At 35.6% G+C, this 20995-nt stretch overlaps 1 protein-coding gene across 1 annotated transcript; it reads right to left on the bottom strand.

Annotated features, from left to right (window-relative positions):
- Window positions 1-16382: 16382 nt before the first annotated feature.
- On the bottom strand, window positions 16383-18934 carry LOC149551197 (uncharacterized). Its single transcript, XM_089786773.1, has 3 exons — window positions 18889-18934; window positions 18014-18702; window positions 16383-16785 (listed from the first exon to the last, which is right to left on the bottom strand). Exons 2-3 carry the CDS (start codon window positions 18692-18694, stop codon window positions 16711-16713), a joined length of 756 nt encoding a protein of 251 aa, XP_089642899.1. The 5' UTR covers window positions 18695-18702; window positions 18889-18934; the 3' UTR covers window positions 16383-16710.
- Window positions 18935-20995: the final 2061 nt, after the last annotated feature.

Here is a 20995-nt window from a genome sequence, read left to right as displayed (position 1 = left end):
ATTTGTTTGGCTTTGAGAGATCATGGTTGTTTTGCTTCAAATTTGTTCAACTTCTGAAATAGGCAGTGACTACGCTAAGTGTGTCCTAAGCTAGGATTGATCGAGTTTGGCAAACATTCATTCAACAAGTAAAAGATCAAGCAATAGATAAGAACAACCAGATAGAAGTTTTGATTCTCAAAAGATAGTAACTGAGCCATGGAATGTGTATATTCTACAAATGTTTTGATCAGTCACTTCAAACACATTAACATCCTAGATGGTTGTCTACAAGGTTGACATTTGGTTTAGCTAGGGATTCTTTGATATACCCAAGGTACGTGAGGTCCAAATTCGTAGATGAAACCAAAACAATGTCACACAGCTAAGAGGAGCGATAACCCACTTGTCCTCTTTCACTTCTCAAGGGTATAAAGTTCCTTGAGGCTTAGCCCGAGTGATAGAATTTTGATCTCAAAAGAGGTGTCTTTGGATTCACCTCCTAATCTTTATACTTCGTCGGAATGTTGGAGTTGAGGACATCCCAAGGGGTGATGAAATCCTCAAGCAGGCCTCCTAAAAGCTAAGACAAGATTTTGGATCCTAATCTTATGCACCCAAAATGGCCTCGAAAGACAATAAGGGGAGAGAAGACTTGGATGATCTTGTGGCTAAAAGACGAAGTTCTTTTCCAACTGACGCTTTAAGTTTTCTGATCTAGACCTTTTGAAAATACACGTGATTTAAGATGCAAAGGTTCAATTCCAATTTGAAACATGCCAACAAAAGAGAAGTGATCAAAGAATGAATACACCAAGAAGATTTAGGGTCAACAAAAAGTAAACTCACGTGCCCGAAGGCCCTCCACGTCAAGTATCAATTGATTTTTTTTAAGGCATTCAAGATTGAGTGTGAGTTTTTTTTAAGCCCAAAACAAAGATGTGTGTAGAAATTGATTTCAAGTGCACACTCGAAGGCCCTCCATGTCAAGATTTGTTCAATTTTTATGCCCAAATGAAGTGTTAGCGAGACTAATGTGCATTCAAAAAAATTTCTATCTTAGAAAAACCAATAAAAACTCAAGTGAGTGGAATTTGATTTTTTGTGGAGCACTTAACACCTTCTTAGGTAGACTCATCCCCATATATGGCGCTGATATTGCAACTAATGGTTAGAATGATGGGTGATTAAAGAGGGTGAGTCCAACAACAAACTCACTCAAAGTGTCTTTATTTATTTTTATAACTTAGAAAGTTTCTAAAATGTGGATTCTTTTTATGCCCCAAAAGATGATTATTTGATCTATGGCATTCAAGATTGGTTTTGTTGTTTTAATCATGCATTCATAAAAAAAAAAAACTTGATTTTAATCCATGGCACTCAAGAGTGATTTTAGCAACATGCATTCAAAGACAAGTGATTAAACATTCAAGTTTTTTCTTTTGAGCATTCAAGATTTGAGATTTTGCATGTTGTTTTAAGAACTTTGAAGTGCTTTGTTTTAACCTTAGATCATTCAAGATTGTTTTGGACTCAAAAGTGAAAATGACTCTTTGGACTTTGGTTTTCATTCAAGATTTTGTGTTCTAGTTTGCATGTTTTAAGCCTAAAAAAATGATATTCGTCGATTGTTTTGATGCATGAAAAATCTAGGAAACATTCAAGATTTTTGCCATAAGACATTTGTTTGGAACAAATAACAAAGCTTTTAGGATAATTTTGGCAACCATTTAGGACTCTTAGTTTTCATGAGATTTTTAAAAGAACTTTAAAATATTTGAAAATGAGGTTTATTTTATCCTTGATTGATGCTTTGAGTTTGATTTAAGTTTTAGTGTGCACTTAGTGTTGATTTTGAACCTTTTGAAATGGAAACTTGAAGTTCTTTTTAAATTTTCAAAAATGAAGTGTTCCTAACGTTGCATGAATGCATCTAAAACCTTGATGTTGCAAGGATGCAAATGATTGGATTGGTTTAGTTTCACTTGTTAAAAGATTTTATTTTTTTGCAAATTTTTAGTTTTTAATGGATTTAAGTATGATTTGGGGGTTCATTTAAAGCACTTAAAAAAAAGTGTGTATGATTTTGCTTCCTTCAAAAAAAAAGCCAAGATCCCTCAAGAAGAAGAAGAAGAAGTAGATGGAATAGAAGAAGAATATAGACAAGAAGAGGAAGAAGAATTCCAAGTGCTTCGTCCACCAATAAGCTTGAAAAATCTGCAAACACTATGAGATAGACTATGAGTTCTTTTGTATTCTTCATGCTCATGTGGACCTGCAAAACTAATTTATACAATCCTAACAATCACAAAAACAAGCAAAATTAGCCAAAATTAGCAAATGACATACAAAACTTGACTAAAAAAGCTAATGAAGATGACCCATGCGGGGTCCCACTGGGCGTGCCATAATGTATATGCTACTTTAGTATGTTAGAAACACTAAATTAAAACAATCAAAAAGCATTTGCATACTAATTTAACATAACTTCATGAGAGAAAAAGTGAAGTCCTCAAATGAGAATATGAGCCATGGATAGGCTCTCTCAATGAGGATGATCATTTGATGTAGAGGTGTGTCTAATAGCTCAGATGGTTTGATTATGTATGTATGCTCAAATGCTCAAATGGGCTTCAATGGAGAATTTTTGATAGATTTTGGTGAATGGATTTGATGTAAAAATGGCTTCTCAAAATGGCATTATGGCTTTACTTTCTAGATTGTGTTGAAATGGCTTGGGAGAAGATTCTTTAAATAGGCAAAGGGCTTGAGGGATCAAGGGCTACGATGCAAGGATGAGAGAAAGCTTATGAAAGGTTTAGATTGAATGAGAGGAGAGCACATGAATTATGCTTCCTTACAGCCAATTAGGGAGTGACACATGTCACAAGGTCATTGGTTAGAGCAAGAGAGGTTGAGGGGTCAATAAAGGAGGCTCAAAGCTCATAAAAACCTTCATAATGGCTTGTAAGAGCAATGAATGAGCTTGTAAGAGTCATTTATGACTTTGTGGGCTTCATAAAGTTTTATGGTTGAGATATTTGTGAGAGAGTTGAGATATTTTGACTTGGGTTGGATTAAGAAAGTCTTAAGCTTGATTTAGGAATGTGCAAATGATTAAAGCTTGGATTAGGCTTGGGTTAATATTAGATTAGGCTTGTTAGAGATGGGCAAGTGGATGGCATTTAATGAGGGTGGGTGTAGGAGGAGATATTTGTTAACTTTGGCTTGGGTTAGCAAGTCTTAACCCATGTTTAAGAAATGTGACAAGGTTAGGGGGGGGATTAAGATTAGGGTCAAAGATAAGGATTGACATCTTCTAAAAGAGTCTAGGCTTTGGATGTAGATGAAGACTTTCTAGAAGAGTCTAGAACTTCCTAGGATGAGGATAAAAAAGGTTTTTAGGAAATAAATAAAGTTTTATCTATTTCAAGGGTTTGGGTTGAGGAGATATTTATTAAAACATTTTTAATAAACATGAGGATTAATATTTAATCTTAATTAAATATTTTGATTTAGGATTAGGGGTAGGAAATGATGGGATTAGCCTTTAATCAAAATTAAAGAAGGATTAGAAGATTTTGGAAGAGGTTAGTGGTCTTAAGGAAATTGGCCATGTTTTGGGCAAAAAATAAATTAACTATTTATTTTGGGATTTTTGGTCAATTTATTAATTAAATAATTAATAAATAAGGAAATAATGTTTAAATAAGATTTAAACATTTTTGGGAGGGATTCCTTAATTAAATATTTTTAATTAAGATAAAGGGATTTAATGGCATAAAAATAAATTAATTAATTAATTTAATTAATTAATTAATTAATGATGATGTCATCAGGGACTTTTTTCAGAAAATAAAAATATTTTATTTTCTAAAAGATTTTTAGGTGTCTACACAAGTCAATACAAGTTTGTCTTATATATCTACAATTTCTAAAATGATGACTTACCAAAGAGGTTTTAATAACCCTTCGAGCATCTCTCTTATCCTTCTCCCTGCTATTTTTCCCAATGGTATTGAGAGCACTGAAAAGATTTTTCACAATAATGACATTTCTTTCCAATTTTTTATTGACACTAATCTTCAATTTGGAAAGCACAGGTCTCATCTTTTGCATCTTTAATAAGTGCATAAAAAGCTGACATTGCTCCACCACTATCTTGTTGCAGAAAAATATCTTATATAGTCTTGAAGCCCATAATTGAATGGTTCTTTCTGATTTTTTCCCTTCCAAATTGGTAATAATCATTTCATCAGTTTCAATTATCCATTTTGGTGTTCTAGAACCTTCATGTCGATTATAATTAGGAGATATGTAAGGTTCCTATGCATTGTCATGTTTGGCATGGTCAATCATGCAATTTACATTATGACCTGGTAGCATTTCATCCTCCAAATTTTCATTCTCTAAATTTTCAATCCCAACATTATCATTTTCAATTGGTACATTTTCATTCCCCAACTACACATATTCATTATCTGACTCTATGATTTCACCTTCGACTAATTCATCGTCAACTTGACTCACATTTAACATATCTTATCATTTCCTTCGGTGATTTAGTTTGTCCCTTTCCCTATATGATGTAATGTGTTCATTGGATACCTTCATTTTGCATTTAGTCTTTCGACGACTGCTGCTCCTCATTTAGATGACAATATCGGACACCTAATGATATATTATCAAACTTTTTTCGATCGTTTAGGCCCCAAAACATGACTTTTCCCAAAACCAATGAAAATGGCCCACAAAAAGCGATGTTGTTGGGTCTGTAGTCACAAGGAATGTTTTGAGAAAATCATGTCAATATAATTGAGTATCTGATCTAAGATCAGATACCTAATAATAAATCAGATATTCGATATTCAAGCCAAAATTTTGGAGGGAAATAAGGATTAAGATTAAGATTATAATGTATAATGAGTTATGAGTTATAATGTATAATGTATAATGAGTTATGTATAATATTATTTAGGATTAAGATTCGTGTTAATAATGTATAATGAGCTATCTATTATATACTATTATGACCTATTATTATTATTAATATATGTCATTATTATATTATATTATTATTATTTTTACTATTATTATTACATATAATAACGTAATATATGTTATTACTATTATAATCTATAAATATAATATATATATATATATATATGATTATTATATTATATTATATTATTACTAAATATTATAACGTAATATATTATATATGTTATTAAAATATATTATTATTATTATTAAATATAATAACATATAATATTATTGTTATTATTATTATTATTATGACCTATGATACATTTGGTTGGTTCTAAAATGCGTCAAGAGGGATCACAGGTTAACCTATGACCCCTCTTGATGCAACTCATGACAACCTATGTCCCTAGGGGCCCTAGAACCCCTAGGGATGCATGTGGTTGGTTCCAATGCATCGAGAGGGGTCATAGGACCCATATCAACGCATTGCATGACAAACGATGTCCCTAGGGGGCCTAGGACCCCTAGGGATGTATGTGGTTTGTTCCAATGCATCAAGAGGGGTCATAGGTTAACCTATGATCTCTATTGACGCATTTCATGATAACCTATCTCCCTAGGGGTCCTAGGGCCCCTAGGGATGTATTTAGTTGGTTCCAATGTGTCAAGAGGGATCATAGGTTAACTATTGATGCATTTCATGACAATTTATGTCCCTAGGAGCCCTAGGACCTTTAGGGACACATTTGGTTGGTTATAATGCATCGAAAAGGGTCATAGGTTAACTTATGACCTCTCTTGTCACATTTCATGACAACGCATGTCCCTAGGGGCATTTGGTTGGTTATAATGCATCGAGAGGGGTCATAGGTTAACATTTGACCCCTATCGATGCATTTCATGAAAACATATGTCCCTAGGGGCCCTAGGACCCCTAGGGATGTAGGTGGTTGGTTATAATGCATCACGAGGCATCATAGGTTAACCTATGACCCCTCTTGATGCAATTCATAATAACCTATGTCCTCAAGGGATCTAGGACCCCTAGGGACGCATGTGGTTGGTTCTAATGCGTCGAGAGGGGTCATAGGTTAACCTATGACCCCTATCAACGTATTTAATGACAACCTATGTCCCTAGGGGCCCTAGGACCCCAAAGCATGCATGTTGTTGGTTCAGATGCATCAAGAGGGGTCATAGGTTAACTTATGACCCCTATTGACACATTTTATGACAATGTATGCCCCTAGGGGCCCTAGGAACCCTAGGGATGCATGTGGTTGGTTCTAATGTGTTGAGAGGGATCATAGGTCCTATCAATGCAATTCATGATAGCCTATGTCCCTAGGGGCCCTAGGACCCCTAGTGACACATGTGGTTGGTTCCAATGCATTGAGAGGGGTCATAGGTTAACCTATGACCCCTCTAGACACAATTTTTGACAACCTATGTCCTTAGGGACCCTAAGACCCCTAGTGATGCCTATGATTGGTTCTAATGCATCGAGAGGGGTCATAGCTTAACCTATGACCCCTATCAATACATTTCATGACAACCTATGTCCCTAAGGGCCCTAGGACCCCTAGGGATGCATGTGTTTGGTTCCAATGCATCGAGAGGGGTCATAGGTTAACCTATGATCCTATCAATACATTTCATGAGAAAGTATGTCCCTAGGGGCCGTAGGACCCTTAGGGATGCATGTGGTTAGTTCCAATGTGTCGAGAGGGGTCATAGGTGGTCATAGGTTAACATATGATCCCTATTGACACATTTAAAGACAATATATGTCCCTAGGGGCCCTTAGGACCCCTAGTGATGCATTTGGTTGGTTTTAATGCATCAAGAGGGGTCAAAGGTTGTCATAGATTAACCTATGACCCCTCTCAACATATTTCAAGACAACCTATATCCCTAGGAGCCTTAGGACCCCTAGGGACACATGTGGTTGGTTCCACGCTAGGACCCCTAGGGATGCATGTGGTTGGTTCCACCCTTAGGGACATAGGTTGTCTTCAAATGCATCGAGAGGGGTCATAGGTCCATAGATGCATTTCATGACAACCTATGTCCCTAGGGGCCCTAGGACCCCTAAGGATGCATGTGGTTGGTTCTAATGCATCCTATTTCATGAAAACATATGTCCCAAGGGGCCATAGGACCCTTAGGGATGCATGTGGTTGGTTTCAATACATCAAGAGGTGTCATCGGTTAACCTATGACCCCTATTAATGCATTTCATGACAATGTATATTCCTAGGGGCCCTAGGACCCCTAGGGATGCATTTGGTTGGTTCTAATGTATCAAGAGGATGCATTTCATGACAACCTATGTCCTTAGGGACCCTAGGACCCTAGGGACACATGTGGTAGGTTCTAATGCATTGAAAGGTGTCATAGGTTAACCTATGATCTCTATCGACACATTTCATGACAATGTATGTCCCTAAGGGCCCTAGTACCTCTAGGGATGCATTTGGTGGGTTATAATGCATTGAGAGGGGTCATAGGTTAACATGTGACCCCTCTCGACACATTTCATGACAATGTATGTCCCTAGGGGGCCCTAGGACCCCTAGGGATGCATTTGGTTGGTTATAATGCGTCGAGAGGGGTCATAAGTTAACCTATGACCCCTCTCGATGTATTTCATAGCAACGTATGTCCTTAGGGGCCCTAGGACCCCTAGGGATGCATGTGGTTGGTTCTAATGTGTCGAGACGCGTCATAGGTTTACCTATGACCCCTCTTGATGCATTTCATGACAATGTATGTCCCTAGGGGCCCTAAGACCCCTAGAGATGCATGTGGTTGGTTCTAATGCATCGAGAGGCATCATAGGTTAACCTATGACCACTCTCAATGCAATTCACGACAACCTATGTCCCTAGGGGCCCTAGGACCCCTAGGAAAATATGTGGTTGGTTCCAATGTGTCAAGAGGGGTTATATGTTAACCTATGACCCCTATTGATGCATTTCATGACAACCTATGTCCTTATGGACCCTGGGACCCCTAGGGATGCATTTGGGTCATTCCAATGCATCAAGAACCTATAACCCCTATCATCGCATTTCATAACAACGTATCTCCCGAGGGGCCCTAGGACCCCTAGGGATTAATTTGGTTGGTTATAATGCATTGAGATGCCCTCTCAACACATTTCATGACAACATATGTCCTTAAGGGCCCTAGGACCCCTAGGGACGCATGTGGCTAGTTCGAATGCGTTGAGAGGCATCATAGGTTAACCTATGACCCCTCTCGATGCAATTCATGACAACCTATGTCCTTAGGGGCCCTAGGACCCCTAGTGACACATGTGGCCAGTTCTAATGCATTGAGAAGGGTCACAGGTTACCCCTATCAACGTATTTCATGACAACCTATGTCCCTAGGAGCCTTAGGACTTCTAGGAAAGCATTTGGTTGGTTATAATGCATCAAGAGGGGTCATAGGTTAACCTATGACCCCCATTGATGTATTTAATGACAACATATGTCCTTAAGAGCCCTAAAACCCCTAGGGACGCATGTGGTTGGTTCTAATGCATTGAGAGGTGTCATAGGTTACCTATGACCCCTCTCAATGCAATTAATGACAACCTATGTCCCTAGGGGCCCTAGGACCCCTAGTGACATGTGTGGTTGGTTTCAATGCATCGAGAGGGGGCATAGGTTAACTTATGACCCCTATCGACGAATTTCATGACAACCTATGTCCCTAAGGGCCCTAGGGTCCCTAGAGACACATGTGGTTGGTTGTAATGCATTGAGAGGGGTCACAGGTTAACATATGACCCCTACCGATGCATTTCATGACAATGTATGTCCCTAGGGGCCTCATTTTGTTTGTTATAATGCGTCAAGAGGGGTCATAAGTTAACCTATAACCCCTATCGACCCATTTCAAGACAATGTATGTCCCTAGGACCCCTAGGGATGCATTTGGTTGGTTATAATGCATCGAGAGGTGTCATAGGTTAACCTATGACCCCTCTCAATGCATTTCATGACAATGTATTTCCCTAGGGGCCCTAGGATCCCTATGGATGCATGTGGTTGGTTCTAATGTGTTTAAAGGAATCATAGGTTAACCTATGACCCTTCTCGACATATTTCATGACAACGAATGTCTCTAGGGGCCCTAGGACCCCTAGGGACGCATGTGGTTGGTTTTAATATGTCGAGAGGTGTCATATTTTAACCTATGACCCCTCTCAATGCAATTCATGACAACCTATGTCCCTAGGGGCCCTAAGAACCCTAGGGACGCATGTGGTTGGTTCCAATGCATCGAGAGGGGTCATAGGTTAACCTATGACACCTATCAATGCATTTCATGACAACCTATCCCTAGGGGCCCTCAGACCCCTAGGGAAACTTTTGGTTGGTTCCAATGCATCAAGAGGGGTCATAGATTAACCTATGACCCCTATTGACACATTTCATGACAATGTATGTCCCTAGGGCCCCTAGGACCCCTAGGGATGCATTTGGATGGTTTTAATGTGTCAAGAGGGGTCATAGGTTCATGTATGATCCCTCTCAATGTATTTCATGACAACCTATGTCCCTAGGTGTCCTAGGGGCACTAGGGATGCATTTGGTTGGTTCCAATGTGTCAAGAGGGGTCATAGGTTAACCTATGACCCCTATCAATGCATTTCATGACAATGTATGCGCATTTGGTTGGTCATAATGCATCAAGACCTATGACCCCTCTCATTGCATTTCATGACAATGTATGTCCCTAAGGCCCCTAAGACCCCTAGGGATGCATTTGGTTGGTTATAATGCGTCGAGAGGGGTCATAGGCTATGACCCGTCTTGACCCATTTTATGACTAGGACCCCTAGGGACGCATGTGGTCTGTTCTAATGCATTGAGAGGCATCACAAGTTAACCTGTGACCCCTCTCAACACAATTCATGACAACCTATGTCCTTAGGGGCCCTAGGACCCCTAGTGATGCATGTGGTTGGTTCCAATGCATCAAGAGGGGTCATAGGTTAACCTATGACCCCTATCAACGCATTTCATGACAACCTATGTCCCTAAGGCTCCTAGGACCCCTAGTGATGCATGTGGTTGGTTCCAATGCATTGAGGGGGGTCATAGGTTAACCTATGACCCCTCTCAATGCATTTCATGACAACATATGTCCCTAGGGGCCCTAGGACCCCTAGGAATGCATGTGGTTGGTTCTAATGCTTTAAGAGAGGTCATAGGTTAACCTATGACCCCTCTTGATGCATTTCATGACAATGTATGTCCCTAGGGGCCCTAGGACCCCTAGGGATGCATGTGGTTGGTTCCAATGTGTTGAGAGGGGTCATAGGTTAAACTATGACCCCTCTCAACGTATTTCATGATAACCTATGTCCCTAGTGGTCCTAGGGCCCCTAGGGACGCATTTGGTTGGTTCCAATGCATCTAGAGGGGTCATAAGTTAACCTATGACCCTTATTGACGCATTTCATGATAATTTATGTCCCTAAGAGACACATTTGGTTGGTTATAATGCATTGAGAGGGGTCATAGGTTAACCGATGACCCCTCTCGATGCATTTCATGATAACGTATGTCCCTAGGGGCCCTAAGACCCCTAGAGAGCCATTGAGAATGCATCGAAAGGGATCAAAGGTTAAGTTATGGCCCCTTTCGATGCATTTTATGACAATATTATATTTAATAATAATACAATAATGTATATTTTAATATAATACTAATATATTATTAGATTATATAACAATAATAATCATATATGTTACTAGATTATAGATTTAATAATAATAATATTTATCATATATATTACTATATTATATTTAGTTGTAATTATTATTATTATTATATATAATAATAATAGTTAATAATGATAATCATAATCATATGTAATAATAATATCAATGTCCACATTTCCCCCAAATAAATTTCCCTCCCTCCAAAATTTCAATTGGAAAATCTTTCCTCTCAAATTTCCCTCCAAAATTGCAATTGAAAAATCACGCAGTGATTGGATAACTGATATCATATCGGATATCTGATTTCAGATCGAATGACCAATTTTATTTTGAATATCTGATTAGGCTCAATATTTACCAAGCCTATTTGGTCAACCCAAAAAGTGTGTTTGAGAAGGGTTTCACTGACACTTAGACTTTGGGTAGCCATCTGACAATGTTATTTTCATGAAAATTGAATGAAACGAAAAGGGTTTTATTATAACACTCCCAAGACTCCTTCGATATAATTGCTGTCAAATTCTGAGTTTGATAAGTATTTATTAGTTAATTTTCAATGAAGATGATTGTAAAGTCTCGATTGATGCACTGATTGAAAAATAGCTATAACTTTCAAATGGTATAACATTTTTTAAATCCAAAAGTTGCATCACATTCTATGCTTCACCTACTATAAGGAAAAAAAATAAAAAACCAATTTGGTAAAGTTTTCTATTAGTTAAGGTGCTCAGATATAGGAGTTTTTTTTTCCAAAAAAGTTTTAGTAGAAAATTCATATTTAATTATTTATTTGGAATAAAAATACCCAAAAATATGCGTCACATCTGGGCATGAGTCTAATTTTTATATCTGTAATTATATTAAAAAATATTATCTTTTGATTTTGATTAAGGTGGTCAGACATACACCTACTTTTTATTTTCTCCTTGAAATTTTTGTAGTACTGCATTAAAATCCAAACTTTTGACCAATCAAATATTTTTTTCTCCAGATAAAGCCTAGTAGTTTAGAAAGTAAATTCAATTTCCTATAGATTATTATATTACAACTTTTTGATATAAATTCTAGAACCACTTTAAAATTATGTGTCAAGTTGACATAACCCTGATTTGCTGGTTTTTCACTGCCACTTGAGGCCATAGTTTGGTTGACCATGATCTTGCACATACCTTGTGTAAGGATGTTTTAGAGTTTTCCATGAAAATTTGAGGGAAAGAGATGAAAGATACAATCAACACATTATATGGTTAGATAATTGCACCATACAATTCAAGAATGCAAGGATGTTCTATTGGTTGAGTAGGATGCATGTGACAAATGGAGTGCAACATTTTTGGAATTTCATTAAGGAAAGACATGGAAAGGGAGAGAATTATGGTGATGGAGCATGTGAAAAGAGCCCTTAATAGAGAGGAATCAAAGTACGAAGGTGGTGCAATATTACAAAATGCTGAAACAATTGTCCAATGGTGCAATTCTATGATGGGACTAGGTAATACTAGCAAGTCTATGGTTTCTAGATATTTTTGGTTGATACATGAACCTAACATTAAAAATTTTCAAGATTGTTGTACACTTATAGGATCAAGTGAAATGCATTCATTTCAAAGTTCAAATGCAACATCACTAGCTATTCATACTAGAAAGCTTGCATACTTTTGCTCTTCATGTATGCATCATTTATGGGATGAATATGAATCAAAAGAGTGGATTGACCAATGGTCTTGCAGATCTTTTCATCCAATTGATTCATATCAACATCCTATAGTACTACAACTCAACCAGTTTGAAGCATCAATAGATTTTGAGCATGTCTCTAACCTAGTTGAACCAGGTACTAGGTTATCAATTTAATACTTGGTTAAAATATATTACTTTCAATTTTTTCATTAACTTATCCTTCTATTTAATGTAGGTCATGTATATGCAATTATTGCATATGAGAATAATGATGAAGGAATTAATTACTCACTATGTCAGTGTATTGAGTCCAAAAAGAAATTGATAGCTATAGTGATTGATGGTAAGGATATTGAGTACCCAATAGGATCCATCATTGTGATAAGCACGTGGCTTAGAAGGTAGTATATTTTTGTTCCCTTCCATGAAGATCTCTTTAAGTCAATTTGTCATGTATAATGTATTTAAATTGTCTTTGCAATTAAATGTAGGTACCCTATCAAGAATTCTACCAAGTGGTTATTTGAGGATTTTGAGACACACATAAATATTCTTCATTACTCTAACCTTATTGTTGCAACAAATATTCAATTGATACCATATCGTGTAGGCCTCTCAACAAGAAGATGTGGAAAGTACATGAATTTGATGATGAGGCAATACTTGATACATTAAAGGATAAAGCTGATCCAGAAGGTTCCCTTGATTGATTGTGTGATATATAGTTGAATCATTCTACATATGTTAGAATAATTTTGAAAAAATTATATATATGTTATGCAAAATTTTGCAACTTCGTAGTGATGTGCATATGTAGATGCCAAATTTTACAATATAGGAATTTAAAAAAAAAGCCTAGCAATAATAACCCTAGTGGTAAAATATCAAAGAGGAGTAATTGGGGATGTAATTGTTAAGAGATTTGGTGATACCAGTGCATCACTAGTAGCACAATTTACTATGCACATATATGTACTTAGATTCCTGATAGAAAATAATTTGGAAGTTTGACAAGATAAGTAAGAAAAATTAGAGATTGAGAGATCATCTTATCACCATGACAAAAAAATCTCATCTCCACAAAAATATTGGTAAATATCAATTGTAGTTGAAACAACAAAATTTCTGCACAATTCTGGATTGAGGAAGATGGAGGTAAAGAAATTGAGAAAGACCCAGTAATTTCCACAATAAGATATTAGGAATAATTAGAGCTGTCAGATTTCCACAATCCACAAATGTAGTGCTAAGTAGTTTCCAAATTAGATTTTGTTGGCAATTCTTTTTATCAACATTTCAAATCACACTACATGATCCATCATTAGGATGCAATAGAACATAAGGATTAAAAAATGAAAAAAAAAATCTCTTACATGTTGGAGATGGATCATGTTGTGTGATTTGAAGCGTTGATGAAAATTTTCTCGTACAATCTAATCCAAGAACTACTTAGTGCTTATGATGAATAGGTTAGAGTCAGTCAAGTTGAACATGTTGAAAAGACGTGATAATACTATAATTCAATAAGGGAACTTTTAGAGATCATAGAATTTAATTTAGGTGTTGGAAGATGCATGTGACTCCTACGATTGAGGCTTTCAATATTATATTGGAAAGTGTTTATTTTAGAAACCAAGGCTTCCAAAAGTTTATTTGAGATGTTTTTAATAACTATTATCATGTCCAACATTTGCTTGAAGTTCACATCAATTTTATAAGCAAGTTATTCAAAATAAAATTATATAAATTGAATAAATTTCCTTTCATGATCACATGCTTGTCCTTTTTAAGGAAAATGAAGATCTAAAATATAATTCATAGTGGAAGCCTAATTTACAAACATTCATTCTAATGAGGAGATAAATGTTGAGAAATTGATTTTGTTCTAAGAAAAACTCAGATAGTTGGGGCATGGGATTATTTTTATTAAAAGTGCTATGAAGGGGTTGCTAACAAATTAATATAACATTGACTCAACCTAGGTTCTTTGCATCAAATTGGATGGTGTTTTTGAACTTTAAAATTTAAATAAATGTAAATTTGATTTGTATTTGAATCAACCATTTTAAGGACCACTTTGTCATGACATTAGTTACCTTGCATCCACATGCTCCTCATTGTAGTTCCAATAGTTTTGATGTTGAAGGCAGAGAATCTTCCTCAAGATTTGGGTGTATCTGCAACAACATTAACATGATCTGCAATTCATTTGGTTGAGGATAAAGAGTTATTTGTCTTCTGGTGTAATAAGGGTGTCTATGGGATATTTTATTATAACAAGAAGATGCTAATTGAAAATATAAGTTCACATTTGCATGGCATTAAGATTGTTCCTCTCTTGTTTCTATAAAAGAGAATGCTAAGATATTATATGTTTAAGGTGATTCTAAGTTTTATTGAGTTAGATGTATTTCCTTGTAAAGTGTTGAGTTTAGATGTTTTGGTAGAAAGTTATAGTTTGACCATGCATGATGCTTGCATAAAAAAAGTTAAATTAGAATATATGAAGAATTATATAGTTTTCCTTTCCAGTTGTCTCCAACACACTATATTCAAATTCTTTGAATTATAATGAGAAAGTTTCATTTATTTCTTCTTGGTAATATTCTCACATTGTACATTTTGTTCTTTGCATCTCTTCAAGTAAAAGATTAAATGGATTTGAATTGAATATAAGGATTTGGGTAAATAATTTAGGGTCCATTTGGTTTGTGGAATTTTAAAAACTGGGATTTCTACAAACCTTGGTTTAGCCAAATCAAGGTTTTGCAAATCTTCATTCCGATTTTTGGGATTTTACTTGAACCGTTTGTTTCACTCGGAAGATAGATGTGAAGACACATTTTTATGCGTAAGCTTGGAGTTGAAGGCAAATTTCAAAAAGTAGTCCAATCTATTGTTTTTACATTCCTTAAAAAACATAACCAGGTTTTGATTTTCAATTCGTACTTACTAGTAGGAATTTGGAAAACCTAGTTTTGAGGCAAAATTGGAAGTCTAGTATGCTAAAATTTCTATTTTGCCAATTTTGAAACAAATGCAAAAGTTTTCACATCCGGATTTTGAAAAAGTCAAATCTTGTCATCTTCTAGGAACCAAATGGACCCGTAGGATCTAGAAGCAGAATTGTCATAGAATCTACATGTAGGTAAATTAATATAATGCATTAATGATAAGGACCCACCAATCAAAATTAGATTTGTTGTATGTGTGTTGCGTGAATGGACTCTAGAACCTTAGATAGGCACCACCTAGGATTTCCTATCTTTTTGTCAATTAAAATCAGCTCAAAATTGAAAAATATATAATTTACTTTTAGTATTCCATTTTATATCAAGTAAGAATATATGCTTTCAAACCAACAATGCATATCATTCAATAAATATGCCAAATTTATTGTGATTGTTATGATTTTTTATCTAATCAAATAAGAGTATTATTTTAGACTAAGGTAAAAATAAGTTTTGAAGAGACCCAAAACCCTTTACAATAAGATCATAGTTGTTTAACAATAACTAAACTATTTGTTTAAAATATTATTTAGAATACGTATTCCATGATTTTATAGAATCATAAATATTGAATAATTCATAACTCAATCTTATAACTTTTTCCATTTTTAAGAACACAAAAATTACCAAATATTTAAAAGATTTCGAAAGTACTCAAATTAAAAGAGCCAACACCATATAGTTCTACTTTGGTTCCATTTAACTCCAAATGCCTTTCTTTGATGTTATTTGTCAATGCCTGAAACGCATTTGTATAACCTTTCCTAACGACACAATCTACTAAATCTCCTTAAAGGCTAGTTTTGGTCCTTTCATGATTCAGCTAGTATTTTTAGCATTTGAATAGACAATTTAATACTGATAAAAATATTAATTATTATTATAATTAAGTTTCCAGCTCCGATCGCCACCAAACATTGCTGCAAATGCATACATCTCAAAATGGTTACTTTTCTAATGATGAATTTGCCGGTGTGCAAATCTTTTACTCAAAACATTCCTTTCTTTAAAATGATAATGTTGCTTCAACTCTACTCACATTACTCGCTTTCACCTTGCGAAAAATCAATGTTCAGAAAATATAATATACGTAATGTCGAGACACAATTGATGCCAAAAATCAAAATAATAATCTGAATCCTCCAATAAGATAATACAAAAGCCACATAATCGAACAGAAACGCCTGTAAGGCGGGCGACAGGCCATTATTTGCGCTAGCCGAGCTTTATGAACATCCAAAAACAACACACATCGTTTCTCTGTCTGTCTACGCAGACGCCAATATTTATATCACCGTTCATCGCCTCATTTTACAGACAAAAGTACAGAAAAAGTGAAGAGACGACCATCAAAGTTGCACTCCATGAGCTCTTCATTCCCCCATTCTGCAATCACAAAAAGAAAGGGAAAAAGGAAAAAGCTCTGTTAGATGCCACAAAAATGCTGATAAAATAATGTTTTTTTGTCAAATAGAAAAGGACCGTTTTATACTACAGTGCATTAGGGAAAGTATTAGTAATTGGACAAGCTAATTTTCAAACAAAATGTATTAAAGACAAAATAAAGTCAAATTTTTTTTTTCCAGATTCATGATAGTGATTTTTTTCCCAAATTTTGGTTTGGTTGTTTTCGACTACAAACTATGCAGATCATGAAAATGAAATATTAAAATTTGTGAAAAATTCATAATGTTTTCGATTTTTTGAAAATTGGTCAACTGACCAGTTTGTAGGAGGATAGCCACGTCCATTAGTAATAGCTATAGTTGAAATTGTGTGCTGAATTGTTTAAAATCAAGGTTTTCATATTTGAGTATCAACGATGTATTTAAGTCTTTAACATTATGAATTTAGAATATTTATAACATAGTTTGTAGGAGTAGTTATGAATGTAAGGGTAAAAATGATCATTTAAAATCGTTATTTCATACATTATGTTGTAGGAGTAGTTATGAATGTAAGGGTAAAAATGATCATTTAAAATTGTTATTTCATACATAATTCTATTGTACTAATAAGCTCACTCAAAATTGCTAGCACTTGTAGACAATGATAGTACATAATTCTATAGCACTAATAAGCTCCCTCACTCACTCAGCTCCAATAATAACAAGTGGTTCACAAATTTCCAATAATAGTACACAAATGAGTCAAGTACACAGATGATCCATTATTAGTATACATGAAACTATTTAAATAAGCCATAATTGAAAGAGGGCTTTGATAAAATTAATGCAATTTAAGCCCAAGCCAGCCACTATGAGTGCCTTTCTGCTATAGAATATTTTAAGTTTGGCTAAAGTTAAACACTTCTAATTTAGAAATCAGAAACTAGCATGTGATGTTTTTCATGGTATTATCTTCTACAATTCACAAATTATAATCCAAGTTGTTATTAGACTCTACATTCCAGATTTATTATCAGAAAAAAACTATAAATTATAGATTATAGAAATATCTAATTTGTAATTTTTATTTTGAATGGGATCCCTAACATGCTTGAATTAGACACCTAACATGCTTGAATGTGATCTGAATCCTACGAACAATTTGCATTAGTAATAGAGATCTTGGGAATCAAATAATGAGATGGGTTGAAGAGTAGAAGATTTACCGGTGAAACAGGTGAGGGACCGGGAGAGAACAAATCTGCAGAAGAGTCGGCAGGCTGAGGAGCAAGAGGAGGAGCAGGTGGACTGGCAGGAGCTGGAGCAGGAGCACCGTGGTGGTGCTTTCGCTTCTTGTGCTTGTGTTTGTGTTTTGTCGGTGCAGGTGCTGGAACCGCTGGTGGTAGCACCGGTGGCGGAGTGGCAACCGGTGGTGGAACCATCGGTGGGGGAGAGACTGGCGTTACTGCCGGCGGTGTGGCAGGAGCCACAGCTGGGGGAGATGATACCGGTGGCGGCAGTTTGGGAGCCGCCACTGGAGGTTTCACCACTGGCGGCACCGGTGCTACTGCAGGCGCCACTGCAGGTGGCTTGGGTGTGGTGACCGGTGCCGCTGGTGGCGAAGTGGGTGGCTTGGGAGCAATGACCGGTGCTACAGGGGTTGTCGTAGGTGGCTTTGGGGCGGTGACTGGAGCCACTGGTGTGGTGACTGGAGCCACCGGTGTGGTGACCGGAGCTGCCGGTGTGGTGGTTGAGGGAGAGGAAGCCGCGGGTGTGGTGGTTGAGGGAGAGGAAGCTGCAGGTGCAGTGGCCAAAATAATGGCATCCTCTGCATTAACCAGAGATGAAATGCAGAGGCAGATGAACACAAAGAAACGAAAATCTCCTCCCATCCAATTCAATGCCATTCTCCAACCTAGAGAACATAAAATCATCAAAAAAATGTCAGCTTTATCAAAAAGAACCCCAAAAAATGCCATCTTTATCAAAATGAACCAGAAAAAATGCCATTTTCATCAAATTGAGCCCAAAAAATTGTCAGCTTTAACAAAATGAACCCCAAAACATTTGGATTTTGATTCGATCAAACTAAAACTCACACCTTTTTTCTTGTCAACCTGCAATGAGATCAGAGATGGGAAACGCCTGCTGATATTAATGGGCTCTCTAGATATGTATAGAATTTAGATGGAACGGATTGTAATGATGTTACCAATGAATGATGAGTTTTTAAAGTTGTGTGGGGTCTGGTGCAGTTGGATGAATGTGCTGATGGCTCCCATTCAACCAACAGAAAACATGCATTCCACCAACAGATCAAACTTTTTCTTACTTTCCGGGAAAAAACACATTTGCCTTTGTTTTTTCAGATCAGCAGCAGCGTTTGATGTGTAAATGTGTGAGAAGATTAGTATTTTTTGCCGAGCTTTTGGTCAGCTGTACATAGCATTGCAACAGATCATATACTTAGATGGAAAGTTGAGTGATTACAAAGGAACGCCGACTAATTAATTGATATTGATTTAATTTTGATTCCATTTGAAGAATTCGTTTTTCTCATGACTGGAATTGGAGAACAAAAAGACAGTTCAGAGTGTTTTTTTTAAAAGAATAATGTGGTTGAAGTGGAGCCCCACTAACGTGATCCAATTTTAGTCGCTAGTTAACCGACCCAAAAGTGACTGGTACGGTTTATTCAGCCATTTGATCAAACAGGGTGGTGGGTTTGTGTGGCTCTTTAAATGTTGTTGGGCTTCTAATTCTTCTCACATGGAAAACATTCCAATTTCACATCAAGTGGAGAAATTGGAGAAATTGGATATAGTTGAAATTGGTACATGATAATCTTTCTAATAAAAATACCAAAGACAAAACAAAGTCAAATTATTATTTTTCTAGATTCACGAAAATATAGTATTTTTTTTCAATTTTTTTGTTGTTTTGGACTACAAACTGTAGAGATCATGGAGATCAAACACTGAATTTTTCAAAAAAATCTATGATATTTTGGATCTTTTGAAAATTGGTCATTTTATGGGAGGATAGCCACGTCCAATAAAATTGAGTATTTTATTTTCATCTTTATTAGAGGGGATGGTATCAAGACCAAAAAAAAAAAAAACAGGGTACTTTATTTGATTATTCACAATGTTTGTGTAATATTTATAATAATAGATTCAATTTTCTAAGATCATTTATAAGATGAAAAATAATCTTTTATAAGAGAGAAATACAAGTTAATTATTTGATTAGGGATGTAAAAACGATACAATGATATAAAATGAATACATAATTAACATGAAAAGTCTTATTTATATAGGTAAGATAATAAATAAATAAAACAATGTAAAATTATGACAAATGTGTTCATCATATGACATTTTGACACAAAATGTCAACAATCATAAAGGTGATTTAAGTAAACTAGTGTGAATATGATCTAGAAAATAAATCATTTTCATATAATTTGAAGTTTGAAGTAATATAAAATAAGTAGAAGCTTGATGTAGTTAAGATTAAGTTTTCACTCTTTGTCAAAGGGGTTGGTATCAAAGGAAATTATTTTGGGTCGGTGTTTATTTAGCACAAATTGTTTACAATGTTGTGAAAGACTTATACAATAGACTTTTTAATTTTGTAAGATTGTTAGAAAACTTTAAAAATAACCTTTCACTATAGAGAAACAATAAATGACTTATTTGATTATGGATGTAAATTAATACACTGATATCCAATAGATACATGAACTCATGGAAAATCTATCTCATATAAAAAAGGTAAAGGGGGAAAAACAAAATAGAATTATGAAAAATGTCTTTGACATAAGATATAATAGACAAAAGGTAAATAAACATAACTGTGGCTCAAGTAACTAAACATAAATGTGGCTTGCTAGTGTGAATAAAGGTAAGTAAACATAAATATGGCTTGCTAGTGTGAATATGACCCAAGACATAAACTAATTAGGTTTCATACCCTATCCACACCACCACCTTCCCTCAATTACAACTTGGGGAGAATGAATAAATATGCAAATGATGAAAAGATACAAAAATAAGTGTTGGTTACAAGTCATGCTAGATGTCTATGTGGGTGAGTGCACTAAGTTGGTGTGCAAAAAAGTGGACACCCAAAAAAAAAGAAAAAATCTCAATAACCCGATTGAGTTTTCAGTAACACAATCAAGCTATTTAAAAGTGAAATATGGA

Source organism: Cupressus sempervirens, chromosome 6, assembly GCF_028749045.1.
Source record: "Cupressus sempervirens isolate cs-2001-9-10 chromosome 6, ASM2874904v1, whole genome shotgun sequence".
NCBI classification, from domain to species: Eukaryota; Viridiplantae; Streptophyta; class Pinopsida; order Cupressales; family Cupressaceae; genus Cupressus; species Cupressus sempervirens.
Note: the sequence above shows the minus strand (reverse complement) of the source record. Positions and strands in the feature narration are given on the sequence as shown.

Excerpts from the sequence above, each read along its gene's own strand:
- LOC149551197 (XM_089786773.1), bottom strand. The coding sequence starts at position 18,694 with ATGGCATTGAATTGGATGGGAGGAGATTTTCGTTTCTTTGTGTTCATC. Across the intron at positions 16,786-18,013 it reads GTCCCTCACCTGTTTCACCG|AATGGGGGAATGAAGAGCTC; the intron begins GTAAATCTTCTA and ends TTGTGATTGCAG.